We start from the raw sequence: 26,539 nt of genomic DNA, 5'->3' as shown, positions 1-26,539 counted from the left end.
GGATCGCAAACGCCCCCTTTAATGAAATTTCACATAAGATGTTTTATATTACTTTCTTATTTATTTATTTATTTATTTTTATTTCTGGAGAGCTCAGTATTGTTCATTCGGTAATTTTACCGATTCGACATGTCATTACCAGTGCTCTCTCTTTTTATTTTTTTTATTTTTTTTTGTGGGTATGTGTATGTGCGTGCGTGCGAGTGTATATATTATATTATATTTCTTTCTAATACAAATTAAAATCCCAATTTTTGTCTGTAAGCACCAGAATTTTTTTGGGCATATGTAACACTATTGGACAAAGTTTAATGGAATTTTTGCTGTAGCAACTTCACTTAGGTGTTTTTTCGAGGCCCGACCTTCCCTCCTCTGCGGTCCCTCTCATCATGTCTGTTTTGTAACGCTTCATCAACCTCTACCACGGGCCAAATATAGATCAATCAGGCATGTTTGCATTAATATCTTCTTTGATCCATGACTCTGTTGTTCAGTTGTCTTTCAAACCCTCAAGGAAACACTACACTTATTTTGATTCGGTTTGATTAAGAGAGAGCTCTTCATTAAGACCGTCTTTTACCAACAAATAAACAAAAGTCTGTGAAGTTTTTGAACCGACTCCTTGAGGTGGGGCACGCATCCACCCCATTTGCTTTTCAGTAACACACTTAAAAAAAAAAGTTAGTGAATACATTTGAGGGCCATGGTGGGCTGCAGGCCAAGTTACATCTTGCAGCAATTAAGCCGCATGCATCTCTTGGTGTGTGCCTCTACGAGGCTCCTGTTTCAAGGCCAGCACGGCAAATCCAAACGGAAGAAGTTTGACTGCTTGGCAGTGGAGGTGGGAAGGCATAGCAACAGCTTGTAGCACTCGTCATGTACGTTATCACAATAAAGTGTGGTTGCATTGTTGATGTGGAGGGGTAGCTCAAGCTGTGCGTTCTCATGAGAATCTATTCAAAAATTGTACATAAAGTCAAATTATATTCCTTTTATTAAATAGCATAGTATTTATCGCTGGGGTCAGGCCGGAACCTTCCTGTCACAATGTGGTAAATTACTGATTTTTTCCCCCCCACAAATCAGCTTGTGAACGTCACATGACCAAACTCAGAAAACAGCTGGGCCGTGATTGGTTGTTACCTGAGCCCTGAGCAACTGTGACGTCATTTTCAGTCGACAGCAAGTGAACAAAATGGCCGTCCCCTGAGATGGATAAAAGCGGGTAGGTTTTGCTGCTTAATTCCTAGTCCACAAACGCAATGGTAATCAGAATGCTGTGTTTAGAGTAGTGAAGGAGAATAGAACATAGTATCGTAAAAAAAAATATTTTGGGTTGACTTCCCCTTCAGAACTTGATCGTTGACCATTTCTGGCTTTGGAAGTTACGATACGATACGATACGATACGATATACTTTTATTTTCCCCGTGGGGAACTTTTTCCTGGACTCCGTCCAGCTGCAGTTTACAGTAAGGAAAAAACAACAGAATAGAAAGAGATACAATCAAAATTAAATAAGAAGTGCAGCAGTAGTTTATAGTAAGAAAAACAACAGAATAGAGAGAGATAATTAAAATAAATAATACACACACACTCCTATATGTATATATTGCACCACTTAGCTAATGTTGGTTATTATTTGATGGATGTCGGCAGGAATGAGTTCTTGTAGCGGTTCAGCCTGGTTCTGGGGGCCCTGAATCTCCTGCCGGAAGGCAGTAGCTGGAACTCATGATGCAGAATGTGAGTCGGGTCAGTAACAATTTTCTGTGCCAGTCTGGTGACGGACTGCTCATAAAGCATCTGTAGGGAAGGATGATTCCTGACCCCCATGATCTTCATGGCAGTTCGCACCAGACCGGCGTACCAGGCCGCAATGCCGTATCTTATGATACTTTCCAATGCAGCCCGGTAGAACAACAGCAGGATCCTAACTTAAGTTAACTTAATGTTAACAAGGCTAAAATATTACCTAAAACATTACGTATGCAGTTTTTGAGTTTTTTATTGTCATTGTTTTTATGGTGAGAATTCCTAATGGGGACCCTGACTGGTTCATCATGCTGGCAGTTCTCATGGCTGACATTACTGACATGCTCAAATGTTTCCCAGAGTTTCTCTCCGGGGAGGGACTTAACATGGATTTGGTGTCACCCAACAACTTTTAGCTGTATGCCAACACAAATGTTTCCAGAGCAACAAGTACATAATTGCCTCTTGATAGTTCCCCACACTGATTAGTGAGAGATTGTTTGCCAGTAAATGTATTACATTTTACTTACCAAGTATTGGATTTCTAATATTCAAGACAAAATATTAGACTGAAATGCAATTACAAGTATCTTATGGCGTTGCCTCTATGCACCAGGGGAGATATTTTCATGGAATCTTGGATTAATTTGCCAAGTTGTGATCAGCGTTATAGTCATCTATTCATTTCTTTTTTTGGCTATTCAGTTAGCCGACATCATCTCTGAGCATTCACACATAATTTTGTTGTCAATTGCCATTTCTTCTTGGTTTTAAAGAAGACATTTTTTTTATTTCAGAATTTAAAAGAATTCCCATATGTGGAAGTGCAGACCAGCAGAAATGGGCAGCTCACAAAAGTGGTTGTTTAATTTAACACTTGGATGAATGGGCAGTTGCGCCAGAGATCCAACTATTTGTATACACGTAATTAAAAGGCAATATTATTATTAATCTGTTCCCTACAATTTCCACAATAGAAACATTTCATTTTCAGTTGCAGATGTAGAGGAAATTCCGTCAAATCTTTCAAGCGCCATCAAGTGCATAAGTAGCTGACGCTCACTTCCAGGCAAGCACACGCTATGCTGTGACGCACTTTAGTCCGAATCATGCAACAATATTTACCGAGCACGGATCATGTCATTATTAAGAAATGTACCGGACAAACAAATGATTAGCGGACAGGAAGAAGCGTAGAATCTTAAGGTCACAAGTTGGCTGCCAAAACTGCAACCCTCAGTGACAGCCGTGATGAATCACCAGGAGTGGTGGTTTCGGTCACCAAAACAAACCCAAAAAGTTGACCTATTCATATGCAGCTTCCTTTTTGGCAGTTGACACAGATTTTTGGAATTAAAATAAGGTTGGAATATCTTTTTAAGACCGATACGAATGTTGCAGTCATAAAATGGCAAAATAAAAGTTAAGAGTACACTCACTTAAACGTAGGGCTTCACATGGTGCAGAAGAAATACATTTACTTAATGTAAAAAAAATTCATCCATCCATCATCTACTGCTTATCCGGGGTCAGGTTGCGGGGGCAGCATCTTTAGCAGGGAAGCTGAGACTTCCCTCTCCCCAGCCACTTCAGCCAGCTCCTCCGACGGGATCCCAAGGCGTTAGACATAGTCATAGACATAGTCTCTCCAGAGTGTCCTGGGTCGTCCCTGGGTCATCCCCGGGACCTCCCGCCGGTGGGACATGCCCGGAACACCTCTCTAGGGAGGCGTCCAAGAGGCATCCAAACCAGATGCCCGAGCCACCTCAACTGATTTTTTGTATAAAAAAAAATAATTATGTTAAATAATTTTATTCTTGGAAAAAATCCACTGTTACGACTGTTTTCCTGCAGTATTCCGACTTTTAAAATTGTAATATTTTCTTGTAAATTTAAAATTATGATTATTCTCATAAAACAGAAAAAAAAACATCTCACGTTATGACTTTTTTTTTTCTTCATCTTTTTGTAATTGTTCTTTTTATTTTTGACTATTTTTTTTGTTTTGTAATATGACTATTTTTGTAATGCCTTTTTCCTGTGACTTTTATGTAATGCTTTTAGTTTCTTAATACGACAACTGAATTATGATAGTATTGCGCTCCCACGAAACCACCCCCCCCCCCCCCAAAAAAAAAAAAATCTCACACATTTTCATCTCCTGATATTCTGACAACATTCACTTAAAGTTTTTTTTTTCTTATAAAATTCTGACTGAAAAATTTCTTTCCTCATAATATCGGCTGTAATTATGACTTACTTTCATACATTTGATTTTTCTCGCACCATTATGAGTTTATGTTTTGGAATGTTGCCTTTTTTTTAATACGTTTTTGACTTGTCTCAAAGTATGACTGTATTCTGCCATTTTTTTCGTACTATTATAACTTTGTTCTCATAACATTGCTTTTTTTTCTCATGAATTGGACTCTTTCTGTCTTGTGGTATTATGAATTTATTCTCATAAAAGTGTTACTTTCCTATTAAGTTGTGACTTTGTGCCTTTCACTATTACCATTTTGAGTATCCCTAGTTTTGCTAACCTGGCAATAGCCAGATTGATATTGTGATTCACTCAAGGGAGTCCTCCACAATATAAATCTGGGACTGCTCCGCTGTGATTGGCACTGGAAAGGCGGGACATTCCGTACAATACTTCGACGATTGGACAATGCAGCATTCTGCACGTTTGTTTTGACCAATCACAGCCACGGATGACAATGTCGTCTTCGTTCTCCACGAAAAGGGGAGAAAAGCACGGACGTCTTTACCTTACCAGCTAAAAATGCACGAAGCGCCATCAACAAGGAAACGATAAGTAATTCTGCAAGAACAGAATTAATTGCAGCGTTCATTCGTCCATGTTAAGTTTGTTTGTTTGCCCTGACGCCAAACACAATGTCGCTCTGTGATTGGTCCGAACCACTGGTGAAAATCAATGTATTCTCGAGTTTGTGAACTCACAAATACCGCGAGAATTCATCTTGCAAAGCAAGGTTATAGTTTTTGCCGTTGCATCTTGTGTTGCTTGACAAATGGGAGCCCGTGATGTATTAGGATCACAGCATGCAGCACCCCGAGGCCACGTGTGGGGAGGCACGATTGACAGGAAGTTATTGTGAAAAGACAGATGTGTGTGCATGTGTGCTTGCGTGTGTCTTTGCCCAGCGGGCAACACACAAGGCCAGCACAGGAAACCAAGTAGTTTTGTGCCACTGGTTACAGGAAACAGAAGAGAAAGATAAATGATCCAAATTTGTTCTGGCAGTGATTTCTGAGCAACTTGAGAGCGATAACATGGACAACCTGATGACACCTATGTCTTTTTTCCCTTGATGCCCAAAGTGCCCTTTTACATGTGCTCATTTGTGAAAGACTGTTTGTGGCCTTAAAATGGTAAAATGTTATGTAACTTTACTAATCAAAGTTGTAAGCATTTGAGTATGTGTTTGGATGAGAGAGAGAGAAGGGGAACACTAATTTGTGGGTTAAAGTCTCATAAACAACTTGGACATCTGGATAAGCAAATGGCATGCACCTTTGCTGGAAACTGCTCCGACCATTTAGAATTCTGTTCTTGTCAGTGGCCAGTAACGGCAGGATTCTCAGAATATTTTTGCATCTTCTTCCCAGACTGAGAGAATTTAATCTGACTCAATTGGTCACAAGTAGAGGAGAATAATAGGCAAGTATTTAACCATCCATCCATTTTCTGTAGTGCTTTTCCTCATTAAGTTCATGGGGGAGCTGGAGCATGTCCCAAGACACCGTTTTCACACTCGCATTCACACCTATGGATAATTTTGAGTTTTCAATAGGCCTAACAGGCTTGCATTTGGAATTTGGAAGGAATCCAGAGTGCCCAGAAAAAAGTTTGGCGTCTTGGAGAGAACATGCAAACCCGGTAAAGGAGGCCGAAGCAGAGAAAGAACCCTGAATCTCATACTGTGACCAATACTGGGCAGCCAGTAAATATTAAGACTTTGGTAAATGTTGCCATCTGGTGGCCAATGATGCACAGAAAGTTTGGGCTTTTCCCAAACATCGTCCCGAGACATCCATCCATCTATCCACCCATTTGCTATACCGCTTATCCTTATTAGGGGTACTGGAGTCTTTCCCAGCTGGAGGGGCTAACCCTAAACTGGTCGCCACACAAACAGTAGGCACATATAGACAAACCTAAGAACAATTCAAAGTTTTATGAGCCTAACATGCATGTCACGGGAAGCTGGAGTACCTGGAGTAAACTACAAAAGCACGGGGGGAACATGCCAACTCTACAGGATGTAGCCCAGATTTGAACCCACAACTTTAAAACTGTGAGGTGAATATGCTAAACAACTGGACAAATGCTCAGTTGTGCACTTTATATGTTTCTGTAAAGAGCTTTCGAGAGAATTCTTACATCAATAGTAGTAGTAGTAGTAATGATGGCAGTAAATATTTGTATTAAAAAAAACTTCTAAGTCATTAATATAAAACAATCAAATGTAAAATGCAACTGTTTCCCATTTGACTGTTTTATATGACAGTAACTGACTTAATGTGACATCCACAGTTCATTGTTTACAAACTTGAATCCTGGTGTCGGGACTCTCTTCACCTCCACATTTATTTATAATATTGGCTCCCTCTTTATTAATAACACTTAATTAAGCAACCAAAAGTCTAGGAAAAGGTTATTTCTGTGTATACTGTGTGTAAATGTATTATTAAATTGTTGCATGGCACCGGTTAGAATCCTTGAATCTCCAAAATCATCACTTTACAGGGTCTCAATATATTTAAACATTTAAAAAAAAAAAAAAAAAAAGCATAATCAAAGACGACAAGCTATTTTCTACACTTTAGATGTATCTGCAATTAATAAATAAATAAATACATTTAAAAAACTGGCCCATGTAGATTTGTGGAAAAATATGAAATTGACCACATTTGGACAAATGGTGATGATAATCTATCTTATTAACCGTCCGTTTATATGCATTTAATTACAATGAATTGTGAAAAATGAACACAAGTATGATATTTTAGTGTTAAGTTTATTAATGAGGTCACAAAAACAAACTGTACATCCCCACAGCCGGTAGACACAATAAACAAACCTGGATTTATTCATCTTGTTCCCTTACAAACATTTCCGAGGCCTGATGTTATGGCTTTTTACAAAAAAAAACATGCAAGAAAGAAAACAAATCCTCACGGGGGCCCCAAGTTATTATGTTTGTCAGGAGTGTCGTGAACATTCTTCCTGAGAAAGGCGAGAAATGATGATGAAATCAGGCAGATTTGTTTCTTTTTTTTATTATTTAATAGTCAAACACTCCAGAAAAGTCGCCTATTAAGTCGGATGGCTCTTGGCACAGTACTAAGGCAAAAGACGGTGGAGGAGTAAACTTTTTAGGAGATACACTACATAAAAGTGCTGCAAACACTACACATGATGAGATTAGAGCTGGGACATCCAATTATTCTTTATATGGAATTTAACAGTTCATTTGGACTGGGATGCAAACAGGTCAGAGCCGTAATAAATTGTCTTATCAATAAGTGCAGGCACAAGACCCTAACAATTTATCTCCTAAACTATTTATGACACTTATATTCAACCCTTTACAATTTAATAAAGGAAGTGAATAAAAACACAAGTTAATGTGTCAGTAGACCAAATAGTGCATTGTTACATTGGACGACAAACAACAAAAAAAAAGACATCACATTCAAACACGAGCCTCCTCATTAGAGTACAGTAACTTGGACAAAAACACTCTTTTAGTGTAGTAAAAAAAAAAAAGTTACAAACATCATCATGCAAATGTGGCCACAATCTCATGAATCGCTTTCAGGGCAAAAATAATTTAGATTGTACCAGGGAAAGTATTACACATTTGGACAGCAAGTAAAAATAACATGGTTGTATTGTAAAAATAGACGCTATAAAATGGCAGCACCGATAAGGCTTTTATTTTTACACACGATGTAACAGAAGTGGATCTTTACTTGCTGCTTTTGTGCAGCAACGTGAGATTTAAAATATACTTTGCACAGGAAGTTGGTTTGTTGATTGACGTTAATGAATGTTTCTCATAATCTTCTAGCTGTGACTTTGCAAGTAGACCATGTAAGTGACGAGGCACGCCGTGTCGCAGCCTCGCAGGCAGCAGCAGTTGACTTCAGTGCGTTTGTTTAGCGTTTTGTTGGCTTTGGAGCGTGCTCAGTGCGGTCTCAGCAGGCCTCCTTGGTTTGACTTGGCACCTTGCACATCATCAAGATCTGCTTCAAGGCTTTCTGCACATCTTCGTCCATCTGACCCTGAAATACAATTCAAAGGGCAAACTATCAAAAAAGGGAACTGAGAAAAATGTGAGCGTTTTCCCCCTCCTTTGTGATCAAAGTCACTAAAGGTCTGATGTTGTATTATACTGAGCTTTTTTTTCTGTAGTGTGTGGTGTGTTGAACCAAGCTGTTGGTTAAAAAAAAACAAAACAATGCAAATGTGGCTAAAACATGCTAATACCTAAAAATCAATAGAAAATGTGTTTAAAAACAACAATAACCTTTGCAATCAGGCACATTTTAATTAATATTACTAACAAATCCACTTTAACACAATTTAATTTTTTACTTTAGTTTTCTTATCAAGCCAAAATTGTCTGAGCCAAAACTGAAGTTGCTTGCCTGCCTTGCACGCCACCTACTCGCTTGCTCCACCTTACGAAGCGGCTCTGAAGAAGCCATTGTCACGGGGGAGGAATTACAAATGCACACCATTGCCTGTCGTATTTATTTAAATTTTCCCCTTATAAAAATTATGCTGACTATGGGAACTCTCCACACTTTTTATTTAGATTTTTTTTATTTATTTAAAAATACTGAAATTAAGAATTGTTTTAATTTTAGAAAACTTTATTTACAGTAGAAAACTTTACTGTACTTACTTGCTTAGTTTCTAATTTAGCTTAACACATGCTGATCACCCTGGACGCTCCCTGCAGTTTTTGTTATAATTTTTAAACAAAGCTGTCAATTTTTTACATGTTTAAAATTAAAAGAATGCGTTTTTAACTCGTTCACTCCCAGCCATTTACACTGAAGCAACCCCCTTCGCTCCCGCCTGGTTTACTGTATTTTGACTGATTTTGCAAGGCCCACAGAATTTTGTGTTCTATTGTTATGAAAGCATGCAAACATAACAAAAGAAAGATTGGAGTCTTTTCTTTCATCAGGAATTTTTTTTGTAACTTTCCGTTTTGCAACAGTTGGCATTAGAATATAGCTAATTTCATCATTATTCACAAATCTGTTGAAAACACTGGGGAAAATAGTTTTTTTTGCAACATGGACCTGGGTTGATCTCTTATACTCTGCTGCCACCTGCTGGTCGTTTTTTGTAATAACTACCTCTTTTTTGGTAATAACTACCATTGCTTTAAGCGATCTCTTAAGGTCAGAGGCTGCATCAAAGCCTTCTGTATGCTCTGGCATAAAAAAACAAACGTATAAATTTGCTTTTGGGACCATGGCAATATTTAAAATAGAACATTTGTATCCGTTTTTGGGAGCAAATTAGTTGTTTTTTTACACTAATAATTTCTCTATTATTGCAAATGAATATCGGCTTGGAATATCGGTTATCGGTACAAGTAATCGGTATCGGCCTTGAAAAACCCATATCGGTCTATCATTAATTAAAGCAATAGGGCTGACCATAAGTACAATTATTCTTATTGTGTTGAATCACAATTACCACTTGGTTTTACAGGGCCAGTTCACTAAACATTTTAAACATTTTAATATTTTGGGATTTATTATAAATAAGGGGTACAGAACTAAACATAGGACAATGTGATGTTTCAGAATGTTCTTGCAGGCTGTTGATATTTCGACTGTAAAACCAATAGTGTATTATCACTACTACGTGACTCATCATTGAACGTACAACAAACATTTGGGAGAATCTAATACCTGAACAGCATAAAGAAGATGCATCCTGTAGACTGACACGATCTCATTGTGCTGCTTCTTGGACTCCTGAGATGTAAACAGAAGAAGTGTGAGGGAATACAAATGTGCTACTCACACAGGTGTATAGAAGGTGCGAATGTTTGGTGGTGGTCGGAGGGGTCGTAGGCGCAAAGTGGCAGCCACGCTTCCGTCAGCCTGCCTTAGGGCAGCTGTGTAGCTTACCGTTACCACAGTGTCTGAGTGCATAAATAATGTATCCATTCCATTGTAAAGCGTCTTTGAGTGTCTAGAAAAGCGCTATATAAATCCGATGCATTATTAAATGGTGTCATTCAATCAGACCAGGTATCCGCCAGGCCTATAAAGCACTGGAGGAAACCCTGTTTGTTGTTTTTTGGGGAAATGTTATGTTTCACAAGAACTAGTAGTATCAGCACATAGTATGTGTGACTACTCCAGTATTGGACTGAAAAAAGTGGCATGAGTCGCACATCCCTAAAAGTAAAGTTGGAATCAAACTTACGGCTAGTTGGTACTGCAATTGTTTGACTTGTTGCTGCATGCTCTCCAGCTGCTGGTTCTGCTGCTGTCTCTTGGAGGGTGACCCTGAGCTGTATGAGAGTTGCGATAGGCTGTTTAAGGCGTCCTTGAGCTTGGCCACTTCCCGGGACAGGTCATCTATCTGGGAGGGACAAATGAGATGCATTAACAAGCCTGACAGTTCCGGGGTTTGGTTCAAAGTGACTGACCCGCTTGTTCTTCTCCCTCTCGGAGGCCACGTGATTCTCCACCAGCTGCTTGAGCTGACACACGCCGTCCTGGGACTCGGCCAACCTGGAAGTCAGGCTCTGGTTCTCTTTCTCCCTTGACGTCAGAACCTCTTGGATGGCCTCCCGCTCTGCCCGATTGTCCCGCGCCTTTTGGTTGGAATAAAATGGCTGTTAGTGATAACCTGCAGTGTGTATAGTGTCTCCGCTCTCCACCTTTGGGCTGTTAGGTGTGACCTTGTCAGTTTTAAAAGTTTGCCCAACCGCAGACTATTCCTTCCCAGAAACGTCCTTTTGGACAATGATTTTGTGGCAACAGTTTGAAGCATGGTCATGCCCTCCTTTCACCTTCTGCCAAGCGTCAGCCGCCTCCAGCGCCATCTCATCCTGCTTTCTGAGGGCCTCCTGGAGTAGCTGCGTCAGGTGGGTCACCTCGCCCTCCAGCTGCTCTCGCATTTTAGTGTGCTCCTCGCCGGAGACGGAATCCTCTGAGGTGGCGTCCTTCTCCATAGACAGCCTCATGTCAAAAAATAATGGAAGTTATTCCAACAATTAATGCAGACAATTTTTATCTATTTTTTTAATGGAGGTGGTGGAGGTGTCAATTTCTCCCTCGCTCACCGGTTCTGAAGACTATCCAGTTGCAAGGTCTTGTGACGGAGCTGCTCTTTCAATTCTTCCGACTGGCTTTCCAACTCCTTGATGGCGTTCCCTAACGACGACATCACTTGAGCGTGGTCGGCGAGGGCCACCGAGCTCTGCGCCTGAAGCTCCGCCTCCTGCCTCAGCTGTGAGATCTCCTCCAGAGCCGCCGAGTACTTCTTCTCCGTGTCGGCGAGCAGCGTCTGCACCTCCTCCAGCCGATTCTGCATCTCCTGCTGCAGCTCCTCCGAGGGCGGAGACGGCGGCCGGCCGCTCTCGGCCAGCTGCTTCTGCGCGGCGCCCAGCTGAGCCCGGGTTTCGCTGTAGGAGTGCGACAACTCCAGCAGGCGGCGCTGTAGTCCGCAAATGACCTCGTTGAGCTCGGACTTCATTTCCTCAAAATCTTTGGCTGCTGCCTCCACAGGAACTGTGCCCCTCAGAGCCTCCTAATGAATGTTAATGATGCAGTATATTGGATTAATAGACAGTTAGGGCTGGGCATGAATAAGCTACTCATTTTAAGCCTTTTTTTTTTCTCCAATTGTTTTTTTAACAAAATGGTTGTGTTCTACTATATTCTCCATATAATGTTAAATCATCGACTCTTACAACGCATGGTCTTCACACTACTTAGCAACTGAGGGGATGTGGGGGAGTTCAAATGGAGATTTAATTGAGACACTCTATTAGAGTAGGAGGGCATTATTTGAGGAAATACGATATTTTGGTGGGTGCCGATTGGAGATGGGCCAATTTTTCAGGGCCGCTGCCGATTATTAGTGGTCGAGGGGGGCTAATAACAATTTGGAACCAATATTCACTTTAATTAAAAGGGAAAATATTGCCGTAAAAAATAAAATAAAAACAATACAAACTCTAACTCTTAACTTTGTCGAAATGTTTAAATAGTAAATGGACTGCACTTAAATATGTTTATTAAACTTTTGAAGGTTTGATGTTTTTGATTTGCAAAATGTTAGATTTTTTTATTTTTAAGTTAGTCTAATAAAAAGTTCAGGGAGCACCTGGAGTCATTGGCATATCTTAAAAGATTGTATTCTAAGGTAAATTGAAAAAGTTTTCCAAAATTTCAAAATCATTGAAATTTAACTTACTACTTATCTATTTTTGAATTTCAAACAAAAACAAAAAGATGCAACGACTTCCCAGGGTCAGCAGCATCTCATATAAAGTTAACTGAAAATGTAAATAAATACTGCAGTTCCCTGAAGTTAACACAGATTGAAATTGATCTATTATCATCTGTCATATATAAAAAAACAAAATGTGTCAAAATGCTGAATATATAACGGGTGATTACGGTTACTCCATTTCCTGCTGGAAAGACGGATGCATCTATTTGAAGTGCCTGTCTTGGATGACCTAGTCTACACTCTTAAAACTGCTGGGTTAAAAGTAACCCAAATTAGGTGAAATAGCAAAGCCAGCGCTGGGTCCAAAAGGGACTGACCCAATGCTGGGTTATTTATGCCTACCACATTGGGTTGAGAATTTGACCCAGCAGGTTGGATCAACATTTTTGACCCAACAAGGAGTAAAAACTACCCATAGTGATGAGTTAAAGCGACCAAGAAAAGTGTTTCTAGGTTATCAGTATTGTTATGGTTAAAAATACAAATTTTATTACACAGAGATACCCAGCAAGTGGGTTAGGAAAATAAGACAACATTTTTTAGTGTGTATAATTTGCTGGCGACCAATCCAGGGTATATCCTGCCTCTCGCCCAAAGTCAGCTCATGATGATAAGTGGTTTCAAAAATGGATGGATGGTGACTAACTCGTCGTGCAAAAGTGTGCATACCTGGAGCATCCTAATCTCCTCCCGTGCCTCCTTATACAGCTCCTCCATCTTTGCTGTCCTCCCTTCTTTCTCTTGAGCGTTCAGTCGGTCTTCCTCGGCCCTCCTCAGCACCTCCTCCAGCTGTTTCAATCTTTGGGCCGCGTTCTCGTGCTCGCAGCCCGTTTGGGCGAGCTGCGCCTTCAGCTGCTTTACTTCCTGCTCGAGCGCGGACGCTGGCCTCTGATTGGCCACGTCGCCTCCCATCTGCGCTCTCAACTCCTCCGCCTCCTCCACGGCTTGGTGGTATCTCTCCTGGGTGTCTGTGAGCTTCGCCTGCAGCTCCGCCAGACTCTCGATCAACTCTTCCTCTTTTGCTTTCCCCCTCACACTTCCCTCCTCGCCCGATTCTCTACTTGGCTCAGGTTTCACCAGAGCCTGAAGCGAGCGGTTCTCTTTTCTGCTTTCCAGCAGCTTCATCTGGACGCTCTCGAGCGCCTGTCTTAACAGTCGGCTCTCCTCTTGGCTCCCCTTTATCCCTTCCTGCTCGATTCCGTCCTCCCGCGGTGCGTGGGCGGCGGAAGGTACAGCTGCTGCTAGCTCTAAGTCATCCCGTGTGGAATGGAAGGAGGAGTTAGAGGTCATGCTGTCGGGACGGCTGGTTTCTTTCAGGTCCTCGTTTGCTTGGAGTGATGGATGTTTCTGTGAACAGGATTTAGAGGCTAAGCATAAACACTGGATTAAAAACAAAACAAAACACACACACTTCTTCTGTTCATGTTTAATGCCTCTTTTCCCGGTGCATGATAAGTACTTGGCTACTAGTTTACTTTTCTTCTTCTTTTTTTTTCATAGCAAAATAATGTACTATTTCAAACATCTGATAAGCCATGGTTCTGTAGGACTAAATAGCGATATGGCCCAAAAAATGAATCAGTCATTCAGGACGATTACAATTTTACTCAAACATTTATAGGTTTTGTTTATTCAAAAATAATTCATGTGCAAAATGTTCAGACAACAATTATGTATACGGACTCTAAATCAGTTTTAACATAAACTTAACATTCATAGTTTATGCTTTATTGCCACAATTAAGCATTTGGTAGCTATTGTAAACATGTTCACCATTCTGACACTTGTGGAAAATTACAACTCACAATAACATCTGGCTGTAACAGAACATAAGAACTACATCTTTTAATAATCCAGAAGACAAAATTTGATTTCACGATTTAGCAAATTTTCAACAATTCAAATTTCAAAATAATAATTAATCTAATTAATTTAATTTATTACCCAGCCCTAGCGCAACATCATTGTAACATTTTGGATGCATTGCTACAAATAACAAATATAAACATACATACTAACAAAAGCGGGGACACACCATCCCGGTTTTGTAGCATCTAAAGCAATTTTGCAAATGTGAGAGGCGCCACACATGACAAATATAAAATATATCAGTGTGTGCGCTGAATGCTTTTATGTGTGGTATACATAGGGTGACCAGATGTCCTGTTTTGACTGGGGCAGTCTCGCTTTTGAGGGTCCTGCATCCTAATATTTCGCAGGTCCCGTCCCGGCGTTCTGTATTTTGTCATGTGTCCTAGCGACTCACATGATAAACCTATTAAAAAGGGAATTTAACTGTTAAATTCCTTCCTATTTACTTCCATATTCACGTTTGCATGAATTATACTCGGTGGAAGGCGTTGGCCCGGAACTAGAACTACATCTTGCTTTTGCATATAAGAATCATGGGGAATGTTGTCCTACTATCCACTGCAACTCCTCTCTCCCATTCACAAAGTCTATATTCCATTTTCAGCAAAATTGCAGCGTCGGATTTTTCATTTTGAACATTTGGTCACACAGTTAAAAAAATATTAAAAACTTAGCTTCTCCCCGACACACAAGTCGAAATTTATCACTTCAACATACTGTACGTCCCTTACACAAACACTACTTTCCCATTATCCAGGGCTTTGGTGCCATCTTGTGGCATCTTAGAGCATTATAAAAAGAGCACCAAAAAAATATCAATGGGTGGCTTTGGTGCTTTGAATTACGGCGGTGAGGCGAAACTTCTATTTTGGAGCAGAGAACAGCGAATAGGCCAGGGTTTAATTGTAAAACCAACCGCTGAGTACAGTTAGCACAATGTAGTGAAAAAGCAGCATGAGTCTATTATTGTGCTCTTACCTTAAAATTACTGGCCAGTTGCTGGTTTTCCAGAGTAAGAGCGGTAATCTTTGCTTGAAGTGCTGAAACAAGAGCGGGCGATGGCGCAACACCGGGCTCAACCTGTCGGTGCGTACAACACATCATATACATTACCAGCTGAAGACACTTGAGAAGCACGAGCTCGGGACCACTCGCAAGTCAGCCAACAACAAAACAGGTCCCGACACGTAAGCTTCGGTTAGACCTCCGCAAGAATGCTGAAGGTGAACGAGTTGAGCTCAAAACAGATGTCTCGTGGCACCAAACTCTCAATATCCAAATTTTAAACTCGTTTAAAAACATTGTACTGAAAAACACATCTATATGAAAATGTAACATTTTCAATGTGAAAACATTTCAGTTAACATAGAATGTCACTGTTTTGACTAATGCTGTTCTTTTCAAGGCAAAGATATGAGGTCATTTATTAGCAAGGTATCACCACATTTGTCTAATTGTGTTGAGCTATTGCAGTGTTTTAATTACCTTGGGATCCAGTTCATTGGCGTTCCTCGAGTCGTCCATTGTTTCCAGCAACATGCTCCTCTGGTTGTTGCGCAGCCTCTCAAAGTCCTCTCGGACTTCATCATCCTTCCACACGAGAGCGAGGGGGAGGGAGCCGTGGGGTTGCGAGAGAAAGTGGAGTGGGGGAGTGGAGATTAGGCGAGGGTAGGAGGGAGTAGAGGTGGGACCTCATTGTGCTTTGGCATTTTGTGGTGCTTTTCCCTTGTGTCTCCTTACTAATCACAACACGTGTCATTGGGTACCTTTTTAATTCACATACACAATTATCTTGTGCAGTCATATTTATTATACAAATATTTCATAAGTAGTGATGCTCATTTTGACTGTCCTATGTATTAATTAGAAAAAATATACTGCCGTGGTTCTCAAACGGGTTTGTGAGCCGTAACTTATTATTTATTACAAAGAGCATACGGAAATATGGGGGCTGTTTTATTTTGATCCCATTTGTTCACTGATTATTGTTTGTTCAATAAAGTGATTGGAAGTGCAGTAACAGTCAGTGTAGAAAAATCTTCATTGTGATGATTCAAGTTTCAGGATTATTTTAGCACTAAAATGAGTGATATTTTCTGTCCTTTTTATTTGTAACTAAAGTGGACAATATAATACAGTAGGGCCCAACTAACTTTTTTTTTTTTAGGCCAATGACGATTTTTGGCAGAAAAAAAATACAGATTACTGATTAATCGGCCAATTAATTTATAACCCAGACCCTCCACCCAATGCATTTCAATGGACATCAATTATACACAGATTTTCCCTATTAGCCGGTCAGCCTGGTCCATATGCCGTGAAAACAGTGTTAGTCAAGTAGTGTAAATGTTTTTTTTGTTTTTGTTAAAAAAATAAAAAATAAAGTTATTTTCGGTTCCTAGAAATCATTGTGTGGCGCATTGCATTTAATTAATGAAGTTTTAAGAACATTAATCCTTTTCATATGTGCGTTTGTGTTACCACCTGTGGGTGAGTGTGTGTTATATTATTTATGTTACACTATGTTTTTATTTTATTTAGTTACTTTAAACAAACCATTCCCATGTATAAAATTGTGACATCCAGGTCAATTCCTTGCACAACTTCCATTGCTAAACTAAGCATTACTTGTAAAACAAAATGTTAAAAAAAAAAAAAAAAAGGATTTGCTTTGTTTTGAATGACAAGTCCATAATAGAATTACCTTATCAACAAATGTCATTATATATTCAGTATTTAGGAATACAGGGTTATGGTATGGATTTATGTGTAATAAATAATAATGTCACTTAGGTGCAACTGCTGTAAATGGTTACAGTACATACATATAGGTAAAAAATAATAGGCAAATGGCTGATGATTTTAGCCGTAATCGGCTGGGCAATTGTAATATTAATTGAGACGGTGTCTTTTAGAGTGATGATCCATATGCCACTATTTGAAGAAATACAGTATTGTTTGGTTGCTGTTTGCAATGGTGTAGAGCTGCAGTGTGTTTTTAATATTGTAGTATAATGTCATGACTAATGAGTGTATAATCTTCCAATTTCCTGTGCTTTTGATCATTACCTTATAGTTGAATCTCTTTGGAGTGTCACTTTTGTTGGATGAGGGGGTTCCAGAAAACGAGGGAGAAGACGTTCCAGAGTTCTGCTGGTGGACAACGTTGCAAGTAAGTACTTATTTTTTATGTGTATGGACAACAAATCCCAAAGGCTGGTTCAGGCTAAGATGGTTTTATTTGCTAATATTTGATCCTTGCTTTTGGGAAACAGCTGTTCAAAGGTTTTTAAAATCACTCAGAGAAAACAGGCCAGACTACTACTATATACTAAGTTTACACACATATGTGTGTACAGAGTGCAGGACATTGAGACAAGCAGACATAGAGAGACATGCATTTATTTACCTGCAGTGGGCTAATAGGAGGTGGAGGTGCTTTTCGTTTTTTGGGAGTTGTGATCCGTTCATCACTTAGCTTAGCTACTTGATCATGCTATGGGGTCAGCAAAAAGTGAAGGGAGAAGTGCAATCAGTGGTGGTTAGTTCAAAGAGATTCAATGACTGAGTGAATTGAGTTTGTAATCATAACTAACAGGTTTATACAAGCTGGGACTGTTAATATAATTTGTAGAAAGATAGACAGAGATCATTTAAATGTGACCATAAAGAAAGTCTTGTATGTATTGTATTTCCTCAAATAGCGGCCTTTTTTTAATTGACAGCATGCCCCAATTAATTCAAGTGTGTGTGTGTGTGGGGGGCTAAACCTCAAGAATAAATCAGGAAGTAAAGCTATGGTGAGACTACAACTACCTTTTACTGTATATGACTGATACTAGTATATATAATATGCTTGAAGGCACCTTGCTATCTTCCCCCCCCCCAAAAAAAAAGTTATTAACAAAAACATAATTTAAGTGTAATAAATACCTCAATCTAATTACTCTGCTGTTGAGTAAATAAACAAACTCACCATTTGAGGAAATACATGATTAAATCAGGAAACGTAGGCAAAACAGTAGCTTTTATTTCTTGTAGTTCACTATGCTGATTTGTGAAAAAATGTCTAAATGCATAGTTTCTTACCGCAGGACTTATGGGAGACTTGGGATCTGTAACGTACGTGAAAATAAAAACATTTTTAAAAAAAATAACAAATTGACATATCCAAAAGTAATACTACTAAGATTCTCCAGCAGATGGCAGTGTTGACTGCATTGACACTAAAGAGATATTCTTCTAGCTACGACTGCACTGAAGTGCAAATTAAAGTGTCTCAACTGAATACTCTTAACTTTTCATGTCTTTAATGATCCCATGTGTGTGTTTGTGTCTCACCAGGGAGCTGCCTGGTCAGAGCAGCAGTGAGTGCAGCTTTGACCTCACAATTGGGGGACAACTTGGCATAGTGCAGGACATCGTGGCCATGCAAATCCAATGCGGACAGAGGTGCCCCTCTGTGGACCAGAACTTCGACAACAGCCACTGCATTGGACTCTGTGGCGAGCATCAACGCCGTCCTGCAACGTGAATTCAAAAGTGGGTATTCACTACAGATGTAACGATATACAAACGTCACGATGCGATAATTATCACGATATTGTGGGAGGTTGGTGATTAAAAAAAGAAAAGAAAGAAAAGCTCATCATACTTTATAAAAACAAGAACAAAAATCTCATATTGACATACACAAACGACTTCAAATCACGTAGGATTAGCGTGGCCAAAACATGCCTAATTCAAATTAAACTAATCGCCATAGGGTGCTGAAACTGCATAAATTGAATACAACCTGACCTTTTTAACATATGTGTTGCTCTTAATATCATGACATGACAACGACTATACCATGACAACTTTAATATTGCGATATCATGATATTGTCTTAATCGTTATAAGTGCGGTGGGTAGGAGCTTCATCAGGCCTTGTCCAGTAAAGTAAGGGTCTTTTCTGCCTTCTTGTGGCATTTACAGGCAATTACAAACCTTTTGGTTTGAAGGGAGTGCCTATAACTTTTTGGATTTTTGTTATTCATGTCAGTCGCCATCCACGAATACTGAGGCTTTATGATGACTGGGGTCCTCGCTTCACAATGTGACCTAATCTAACTTTCATGTCAGAATGCGTCACTGTCTAAGTAATTTGCAGTACTGCATTAATCCTAATTACAGTAAATATTTGTTGTTATTTTGTAACCTGGAAATGTCTTATGTCGGGACCGTAAACCAAGCACCCCCCCTACAAACACGGCACTGTGCGCAAGACCTTGTTTTTTGCCCGTGTTTGCAAATTGGCTGCGGTTGTGCTCCCTACCTGCCACCGTTGTCAGAAGTGCTGATTTCAGCGCCGCAATCCAGCAAAGTGATGCACACTTCGGCATGGCCGTGTTTGGCTGCCAAGAGCAAAGGGGTGTGCCCGTCCTTTGGGGAAAACAGAAGTGGTACCAACATTAGATACATAAAAGGAAATGACCACCATCTGGGTTCACATGTACCGTAAGCGCTACATAGTATACGTCGGGTGGAGTGACAACAGGACATGAACTTGGACCTTAGACATGAATGGTATGTTCAGTGAGTCAGTGACTGTGTGGTGAGAGAACGCTCACAACTATGTGAAAAGGGGTCAATGCGTCATGGCACACCAATTCCAAAGTGAGGAGGAGCAAAGAGGACATTTTTCCTGACACTAATACAGTGAAGCCTCCAAAGTGAAACAACTCAAAAGTGCTGTAGCGGTGGTAACATTTTACGCTTTTTCTTTGGCATGACAGCAAAGAGGAACAAAATTGCAGATCATTAAATGGAATGTATTTATAATACTACACTTTACATTACATCCCATATGAACAATTGAGTAGAACAACTTAAAAGTCCAAAAGCAGTCACAGAATGGATTGTGTTCCAGTTTGGAGGTTCCAGTGCATTCACACTTTTTCATGAATGGCCTCTGTCGCATTTCTTATTCAGAGCATGGCAGCTGCAGCAGCATGAGTGTATTTTTTTTATCCCAGGAATGGCAGCCCTTTAACCTTAATGTCAGATGTGCTACATGCGCCACAAACTTCTGACTGTGGCCCTGGAATTTTTGAAGGCCATGTGCATGCTGAGAGGAGCTTATGACTTTGTGGTTAGTAATGCATCACCCACTTGAAATTGGAATGACATTTAAAGCACAATTCAAACTCAGTAATATACCGACTTAAATATGCTGTACTTGTATGAGAGAAAAATTAAAACATTTAAAATACAAATGGCAATCTTAACTTTGTTGTAATGTCTTAAAGCATTAATGCTTATTGAACAAATTTTCAGACTTTAAAAAATGTAGGAGTTTTTTTTACATCTTAGACAATATACGGTACTTCATTTTAAATTTCTAACAAAAAAAATGTTCAGGGAGCTCCCAAGTTTATCAGTACGTCTTAAAAAGTTAAATGGAAACTTAAAGAAGTAAATACCATAGCTCAGTTTTTTTATTTATTATTAATTTAAAAAAAACTAGAATCTTAAACTTTCACATTTGATTGTTTTGATGTCAAACAAAAAAATGGTTCAGATGGTTCCCTGGGTCAGCAGCGTCTCTTATAAAGTTAACTGAAAATTTTAATAAATAGTTTCCTGAGATCAAAATGGTTTTAGCTTTACCTTTTTATCAGCCGTCAGATTTTTTTATTTATTAATTTTTTTTTTTAAAGAGGGCAATACCGACATTCGTCATAATGCCCAATATCGGTGCCGATAATCGACCAGGCTGATTATTGGTCTGTCCCTAATAGCCTATGGTGTGCCACAGGATTCAATTCTGGGGCCTCTGCTGTTTTCATTGTTTTAGTGCTCTATAAATATAGACTTGAGTTGAGTGATGGGAGTCAGCGTCCTCACTACATGATTTGCAGTGATTTAATTAGTCCAGCACAAGTAGCTATCTAGCAAAACTTAAGGAACGCTTCCATTAGCTGCATTGAGATGGGGAATCCAAGAACACAACCCTTTCTGAATTCAAGGTGAAGAGAGCATTTTGTTCACCAGTAAACGCTATACCTGTCTTGGGAAAAAGAAAAATAATATTTTCAATAAAGAAGGGTTCGGTGAACGCGCATAGAAAACTGTTCGGGTTCAGTACCGCCAACAAGGTTAAGAACCACTGCACTACATACTTTTACAGTCACTGCCTTAGGGTTGCAAAACATTTACGGGACAGAAACACCTGCTTAACCTTGCTGCCATTGTTGGTAGTTGCTTTGTAGTATACAATTATTAAAGGGACGAGGGGGATGAGGTCGTTTGTAATGCATCACATTATGTTAGGAAGCTTTTGATCCACAGCAGCTTACAATTAAGTATTATACTGACAGTCTGCGCAGCTGCGGAGGGCAAAAGAGTATCAAGGATTAGCCACGTCGTGTTTTATATTACAAGGCTGCCGTGCGTGCATGTATGCATGCACCGAGTAGAAAACTATGTAGTAGCATCGTCTGAGCCAGGTTTAAAGCTTAAGCTGACCCGTGTCTTCTCCCGTTTCAGCCGTGCACTTTTGTCAGTGATCAAAAGAGCTATGTCATATTTTTGTTATTTTTCTTCATTTACGATATCTAATTCTCACACTTAACAATGACCACGTTAAATAGGTTAAGAGTTATAGAAATGTTACAATATGTAGTCAGGCGTCACACTAGCAAGTTGTATTGTCTCTGGCAGGAATTTAGTTTTCCATTCATGTCAACAGATCCATCTGTTTCCGACATATGTAAGACCTAGCACATGGCCCTGTTTTTCTTTTTAAAAAAAACGTTCTGACTGTTTATTTAAAGTCGTGAGAATGCCACACACGTGCGCAGATGACGCGAGCTGGAAATGTAAATAATCTACACACGCGTTCACTAAATATCATGCTATCCACCCTGATTAAACCACAGGTATGGAGCGTCACTGCAATGGAGACCACATGTCTGCGGCTTGTGAGTGTTCCCACACTACGCTGACCTCTCTAGTGCAGACATACATGCAAGGCACACACCAGTGTTACTCAAAATACAGAAAAACAAAGGAAATCAATTTATGAGTGCAGCTGTGGCCTCCTGCGATTTATTGCCTGACACTTTTTACTTTATTTTCGGAAACGTAAATAACATCAAACACAATGACAAGGTACGTACGGCATCTTTAAGGTTGATGGCACTTTTCAGTTCACACAGAAATTGGACAGTCTGGATCTTTCCACCAAGGGCTGCGGATGAAAAGAGGCACAATACATTTTTACAAAAGCAGCATTCCTCAGAGATTACACTAACTTCTGACAGAGCAAACCAATTAAGAGCAGATTATTTCGTCCAGTAATCAAATTAAATAAAGAAGATGAGTAATTTCATAATTCGTTATTTTAATACTACGGCACAACCGTTGTGTTCCATGAATTGCAGTTCCAAATAATCACTTAATTCTAAGAAAGCCCGATGATTCCGACTATATGAGATGAGGGTTTGTGAAAAGAGATTTTCCCACAACGTGGTCCAAAAATTCACCTATCAATAAAATGAACTTTATGCTTGTTGGAACACTTACCAGCGTGATGCAAAGCGCTCCTTCCTGAGCCGTCAACTGCATCAACAGGACATTTGCTCTGCAAGGGAAATAGGTTATCTATGAGTTATGTTTTGTGAAGGGAAAAGGTCATTTTATCAAGCGCCAGGGAGTCAGTTAGTTCTCTGAATAGCTTGAGAAAAAGTGTCTTAAAATATTGCAAGTTACCTGAATGAGCCTTTTGCAACACTCAGCGTGATTGTTCTTGGCTGCCAGGTGTAATGGATTTAAACCTAGTGATCAATCAAACAATAAGTTTATTAGGTAAAAGATATATTTTTTTCAAACAGCAAATATAAAGAAAAAAATACTACCAAAAACACTTAACTCTCCAAATATTCAACTTGTAAAATTATCGGTAAAATTACAAGAATTAAATCATAATTTTTCATGATTTAAAAATAAATAAATACATTTTTCAGTCATTAATTTTAATTATTAGCATTATAGTACTTTTTGGCAGATGATAAAGCATATATGCTTTTCAGTATTTATGTTGTACGTTGTAGTCATATTGTCAACATGTTGCTGCACCGATTATGTTCAAATATCTGCTGCTTTAAGGGTTATTATAACACTGATGTTTTGCGTGCCAAGTCAGCTGACCTCTCAAAACGTAAAGGGGAAGTCGACCCCCCCAAAAAATGTTGCGCAATAATATCAATCAATCAAACTTTATTTACATAGCACCTAATATGTTTTATGCAGCTCCACTAGTCCAAATACGGTATTTTGGTTAATATTGTGTTAGTGGAATATGAGTTAAGCAGACCAATCACAGCTCACCTGCTTTCTGAAGCTGAGCTGTGATTGGTTGTTACCTGAGACCCGAGCAACTGTGATGTCATCTTCAGTCGACAGCAAGGACAAAATGGCCGCCGCCTGAGATGGATAAAAATGGCTGGATTTTGCTGCATAACTCATGTTCCACAAATGTAATATTAATCAGAATGTCATCTTTAGACTAGTGAGGTCACATTACATAATCTTGTCAAGAAATATTTAAGGTTGACTGTATCACCTTATTTTGTTGTTGTTCGAGTGGGTCCTTTGTAATAAGCACTATGCTTTAATAGTCACATTTCATTTTGTATACATGTGACAGAGAATTTCATATGATTTCACTACATTGGTCTTCTTGGTACATGTTAACTGGCAAACAAGTAGAGCTCGGGCCACTAAATAGTGCACAACTGTGTTTATAACACAGACCTGCGGCATCAGTCACCATCGGGTCAGCGCCGTGTGAGAGGAGGACAGCAAGGCAGTCGGTGTGACCACGTGATGCTGCCACGTGAAGGCTGAATACAAAAAGAAAAGAAACGGACAAATTTGACAACTGAAAATGCAACTGCAATGGCATGCAGTAGAGCACAGATGTCCGCCAAGGTTGTATTGTTTGTCCATTTCACAGAACATTTGTGCTTGTCAGTTTGTTAGTTAACAGGCTCCTCTCTGATTCATGGAGACGACGTAAGGCAATAGGAATAGACGAGCAGGACTCTCCCATTTGCATTCTGGGGGAACTGGGAATGGTGCCATTGTGACCTAAAAGAAAATGAATTCTTAAAGGGAAGGCAAGTTAAAAATGTTCTTTTACAATATGTTCTATGCACCCCACAAGTCTAAACATGGTATTCTGATTGCTATTATGGTGGAATAATAATGACTTAAGCAGCAAAATCCCCACCCCTTTTTATCTATCTCAGGGGGCGACCATTTTGCCACTTGCTTGTTAACTCTATGAGATGGATAAAAAAGGATGGATTCTTCTGTTGAATTCATATTGCACAAACACATTATTAATCAGATTGCCGTTTTTAGACTAGCATGGCGGCATCATGCATAGAACATATCGTAAAGAACATTTTTAATTGACTTCCCCTTTAAAGTCGTAGAGTGTCAAATTTGTGCTTGTCCATCAGACTACTTCCAAAAAAAAATAAAGCAGATGCTGATTCTGATATTTAGCAGAATACAATTCTGATAAACTATTAAATCCATACAGTAAAAATACATAATGAATAAAGTAACATTAACACTTTCAACAATAAAAATATGAATTATAGGCAGAATTTGACAGTTTTACAGTATTTAGTCCTTAAGTATTTTTTTACTCATGGGGGTGCGGTGCAATACCGTACTAGAATAAATTGTAATTGCGCATCCACTACAGTAGGTGGCAGTGACGCTCTCATTTTCAGAGAGTGTGCAAGGAGTTAGCTAAGTACCGCTAACAAAAAATAGAGAAGCAACAGACGGAGGGAAAAAGGGCAAAAATCATGACTTTTTTTCTTTATTTTTTGCAGGGGAGGGGAGGACTATCTTTCTCTTATATTGCAAAATGTTAATGTGCAAAAAAAAAATCTGAATAATAATAATGATATTGGTCAGACCCTACAAGATTTAAGTGGGGTACATACATCAAAGTCAGCAAAGGCCCAATTATTGGATGTCTCTGAAAGATACTCCTGAGCAATTATCTTGTGACAAATTCTGATTTATTTACGACATACAATGTATTGCACCACTGCAATCTACTGTAAACAACTTGCATACACTTGGCGGAGGCCTCCACAAATACAGCAAATGGCTCTTGAACTTCCTTCAAAATCGATAGTAGTGATGGAGGAGAAAACCAACACTTTACTAACAAAAAAAATACCCTTGGTGTTAACGGTGGACGCTTGTTTGTGAGTTCGGAGGGCAATCAAGTTTCCGGCCCAGTGAGCAAATTACGCACATGCAGATTCCTTTTACCGTAAACAACACACACTCTCAGACACACACATACCACAGCTATGCCCACATGCCTTCCGATCAGCTTTTTATCACTATGGAGATGCCATGGACTCGCCTTTTGTGCCGTTGTCTTGCAAAGACTGGACTGCCACATTTTTTTATGACGAACAAAGGCTGTGAATGCCTGCGAGCCCGAGTGTGTTTTTGTGTGTGTGAAAGAAAAGGTCACTAAATGTGTGGTGCATTTGTTTCGCCAGCACGCTCAGGTATCCGCAGCTTCTCCCTGCATTGTGATGTTACTGGCAGCTGAACTGAACACATGCAGGTCAGCAGGTGTTGCGTTGCAAGGGAAAAAGAAAGAGGTCAAATATTAACACGGCGCTTTTTTACATGGTCTCAAGCTGGCTGGCTGTCTTCAAAGTGTCAAACCCGTAAGGCTAACAAAACAAACATTATGAGACCCACTTTTTGATGTATTTATTATATTCTCCTTCCCTGTATTAGTTCTTTATTTGGGTGGATTTACACATAATGGTTAAAGGAGCTGCAGGGATTTCTGGCAAGTACTGGCTCGCAATTTCTTACGAAGAAAAATGTGTTCAGTGGCTGTAAACACAGTCACATCAAATATCTGTTGCAAATTAAAAAACATTAACCCTGGAGAACCCACGGGGTCAAATTTGGCCCCTATAAATTCTGCTACTCAAATAACAGAGACCTTTTTTTTTACAAATTTAACTTCAAAAGTCCAGAGTGCCACTTCTGACCCCTGCATGGGGCCATCTAGTGGATGAATATTGCACTTACATGAGCCAGAGTGGTGGTGACAAGATGGCTGCCAACATGCTGTTTTGTTGAGCTGGAAATCAATCCAAACGAAACCATCTTCTCAGCAAACCATCAGATGGTAAAATTGTGTGTTTTTTTGTTAATCTATTTCATATCATGTTGCAGAATGCCTAGGAGTATGTTTTATATATATTTTTTTTGATAAATTAGCAACTCTGAGCTAGCTAAAAAAAAAAAGGGTTAAAATTGAAAAAACATATTTTGG

The 26,539-nt window shown here is 39.4% G+C and overlaps 1 protein-coding gene and 1 long non-coding RNA gene across 8 annotated transcripts in view; one reads left to right on the top strand and one right to left on the bottom strand.

Moving 5' to 3' along the window:
- The window catches only part of LOC144063706 (uncharacterized), a 79,128-nt gene that overhangs the window by 52,199 nt on the left and 390 nt on the right, over nucleotides 1-26,539 (top strand). Inside the window, exons 4-6 of one of the 3 annotated variants that reach the window (XR_013296624.1) lie at nucleotides 17,234-17,329; nucleotides 18,502-18,699; nucleotides 23,954-24,818. This is a non-coding gene — a long non-coding RNA (uncharacterized LOC144063706). Of the gene's footprint in view, nucleotides 1-17,233; nucleotides 17,330-18,501; nucleotides 18,700-20,174; nucleotides 20,368-23,953; nucleotides 24,819-26,539 lie in introns of those variants that run through there. The other 2 variants (XR_013296625.1, XR_013296623.1) reach the window with 2 other exon arrangements.
- The window catches only part of rai14 (retinoic acid induced 14), a 42,130-nt gene continuing 22,374 nt past the window's right edge, over nucleotides 6,784-26,539 (bottom strand). The window contains exons 4-21 of one of the 5 annotated variants that reach the window (XM_077585488.1): nucleotides 23,956-24,044; nucleotides 22,912-22,976; nucleotides 22,726-22,783; nucleotides 22,320-22,390; nucleotides 19,475-19,581; nucleotides 18,499-18,680; nucleotides 18,247-18,272; nucleotides 17,567-17,653; nucleotides 17,227-17,310; nucleotides 15,643-15,747; nucleotides 15,136-15,237; nucleotides 12,955-13,632; nucleotides 11,111-11,577; nucleotides 10,838-11,006; nucleotides 10,472-10,639; nucleotides 10,246-10,404; nucleotides 9,723-9,788; nucleotides 6,784-8,069 (exon numbers count right to left, since the gene is read on the bottom strand). In XM_077585488.1, coding sequence (XP_077441614.1) covers nucleotides 7,983-8,069; nucleotides 9,723-9,788; nucleotides 10,246-10,404; nucleotides 10,472-10,639; nucleotides 10,838-11,006; nucleotides 11,111-11,577; nucleotides 12,955-13,632; nucleotides 15,136-15,237; nucleotides 15,643-15,747; nucleotides 17,227-17,310; nucleotides 17,567-17,653; nucleotides 18,247-18,272; nucleotides 18,499-18,680; nucleotides 19,475-19,581; nucleotides 22,320-22,390; nucleotides 22,726-22,783; nucleotides 22,912-22,976; nucleotides 23,956-24,044 — 2,770 coding nt within the window. In that variant the 3' untranslated portion in view covers nucleotides 6,784-7,982. Of the gene's footprint in view, nucleotides 8,070-9,722; nucleotides 9,789-10,245; nucleotides 10,405-10,471; nucleotides 10,640-10,837; nucleotides 11,007-11,110; nucleotides 11,578-12,954; nucleotides 13,633-15,135; nucleotides 15,238-15,642; nucleotides 15,748-17,226; nucleotides 17,311-17,566; nucleotides 17,654-18,246; nucleotides 18,273-18,498; nucleotides 18,681-19,474; nucleotides 19,582-22,319; nucleotides 22,391-22,725; nucleotides 22,784-22,911; nucleotides 22,977-23,564; nucleotides 23,683-23,955; nucleotides 24,045-26,539 lie in introns of those variants that run through there. The other 4 variants (XM_077585489.1, XM_077585492.1, XM_077585490.1 and 1 more) reach the window with 4 other exon arrangements.

The sequence above is a fragment of the Vanacampus margaritifer genome, chromosome 14 (genome assembly GCF_051991255.1).
Source record: "Vanacampus margaritifer isolate UIUO_Vmar chromosome 14, RoL_Vmar_1.0, whole genome shotgun sequence".
In the NCBI taxonomy this organism is placed as follows: domain Eukaryota; kingdom Metazoa; phylum Chordata; class Actinopteri; order Syngnathiformes; family Syngnathidae; genus Vanacampus; species Vanacampus margaritifer.
This window is presented reverse-complemented; position numbering and strand designations above follow the sequence as displayed.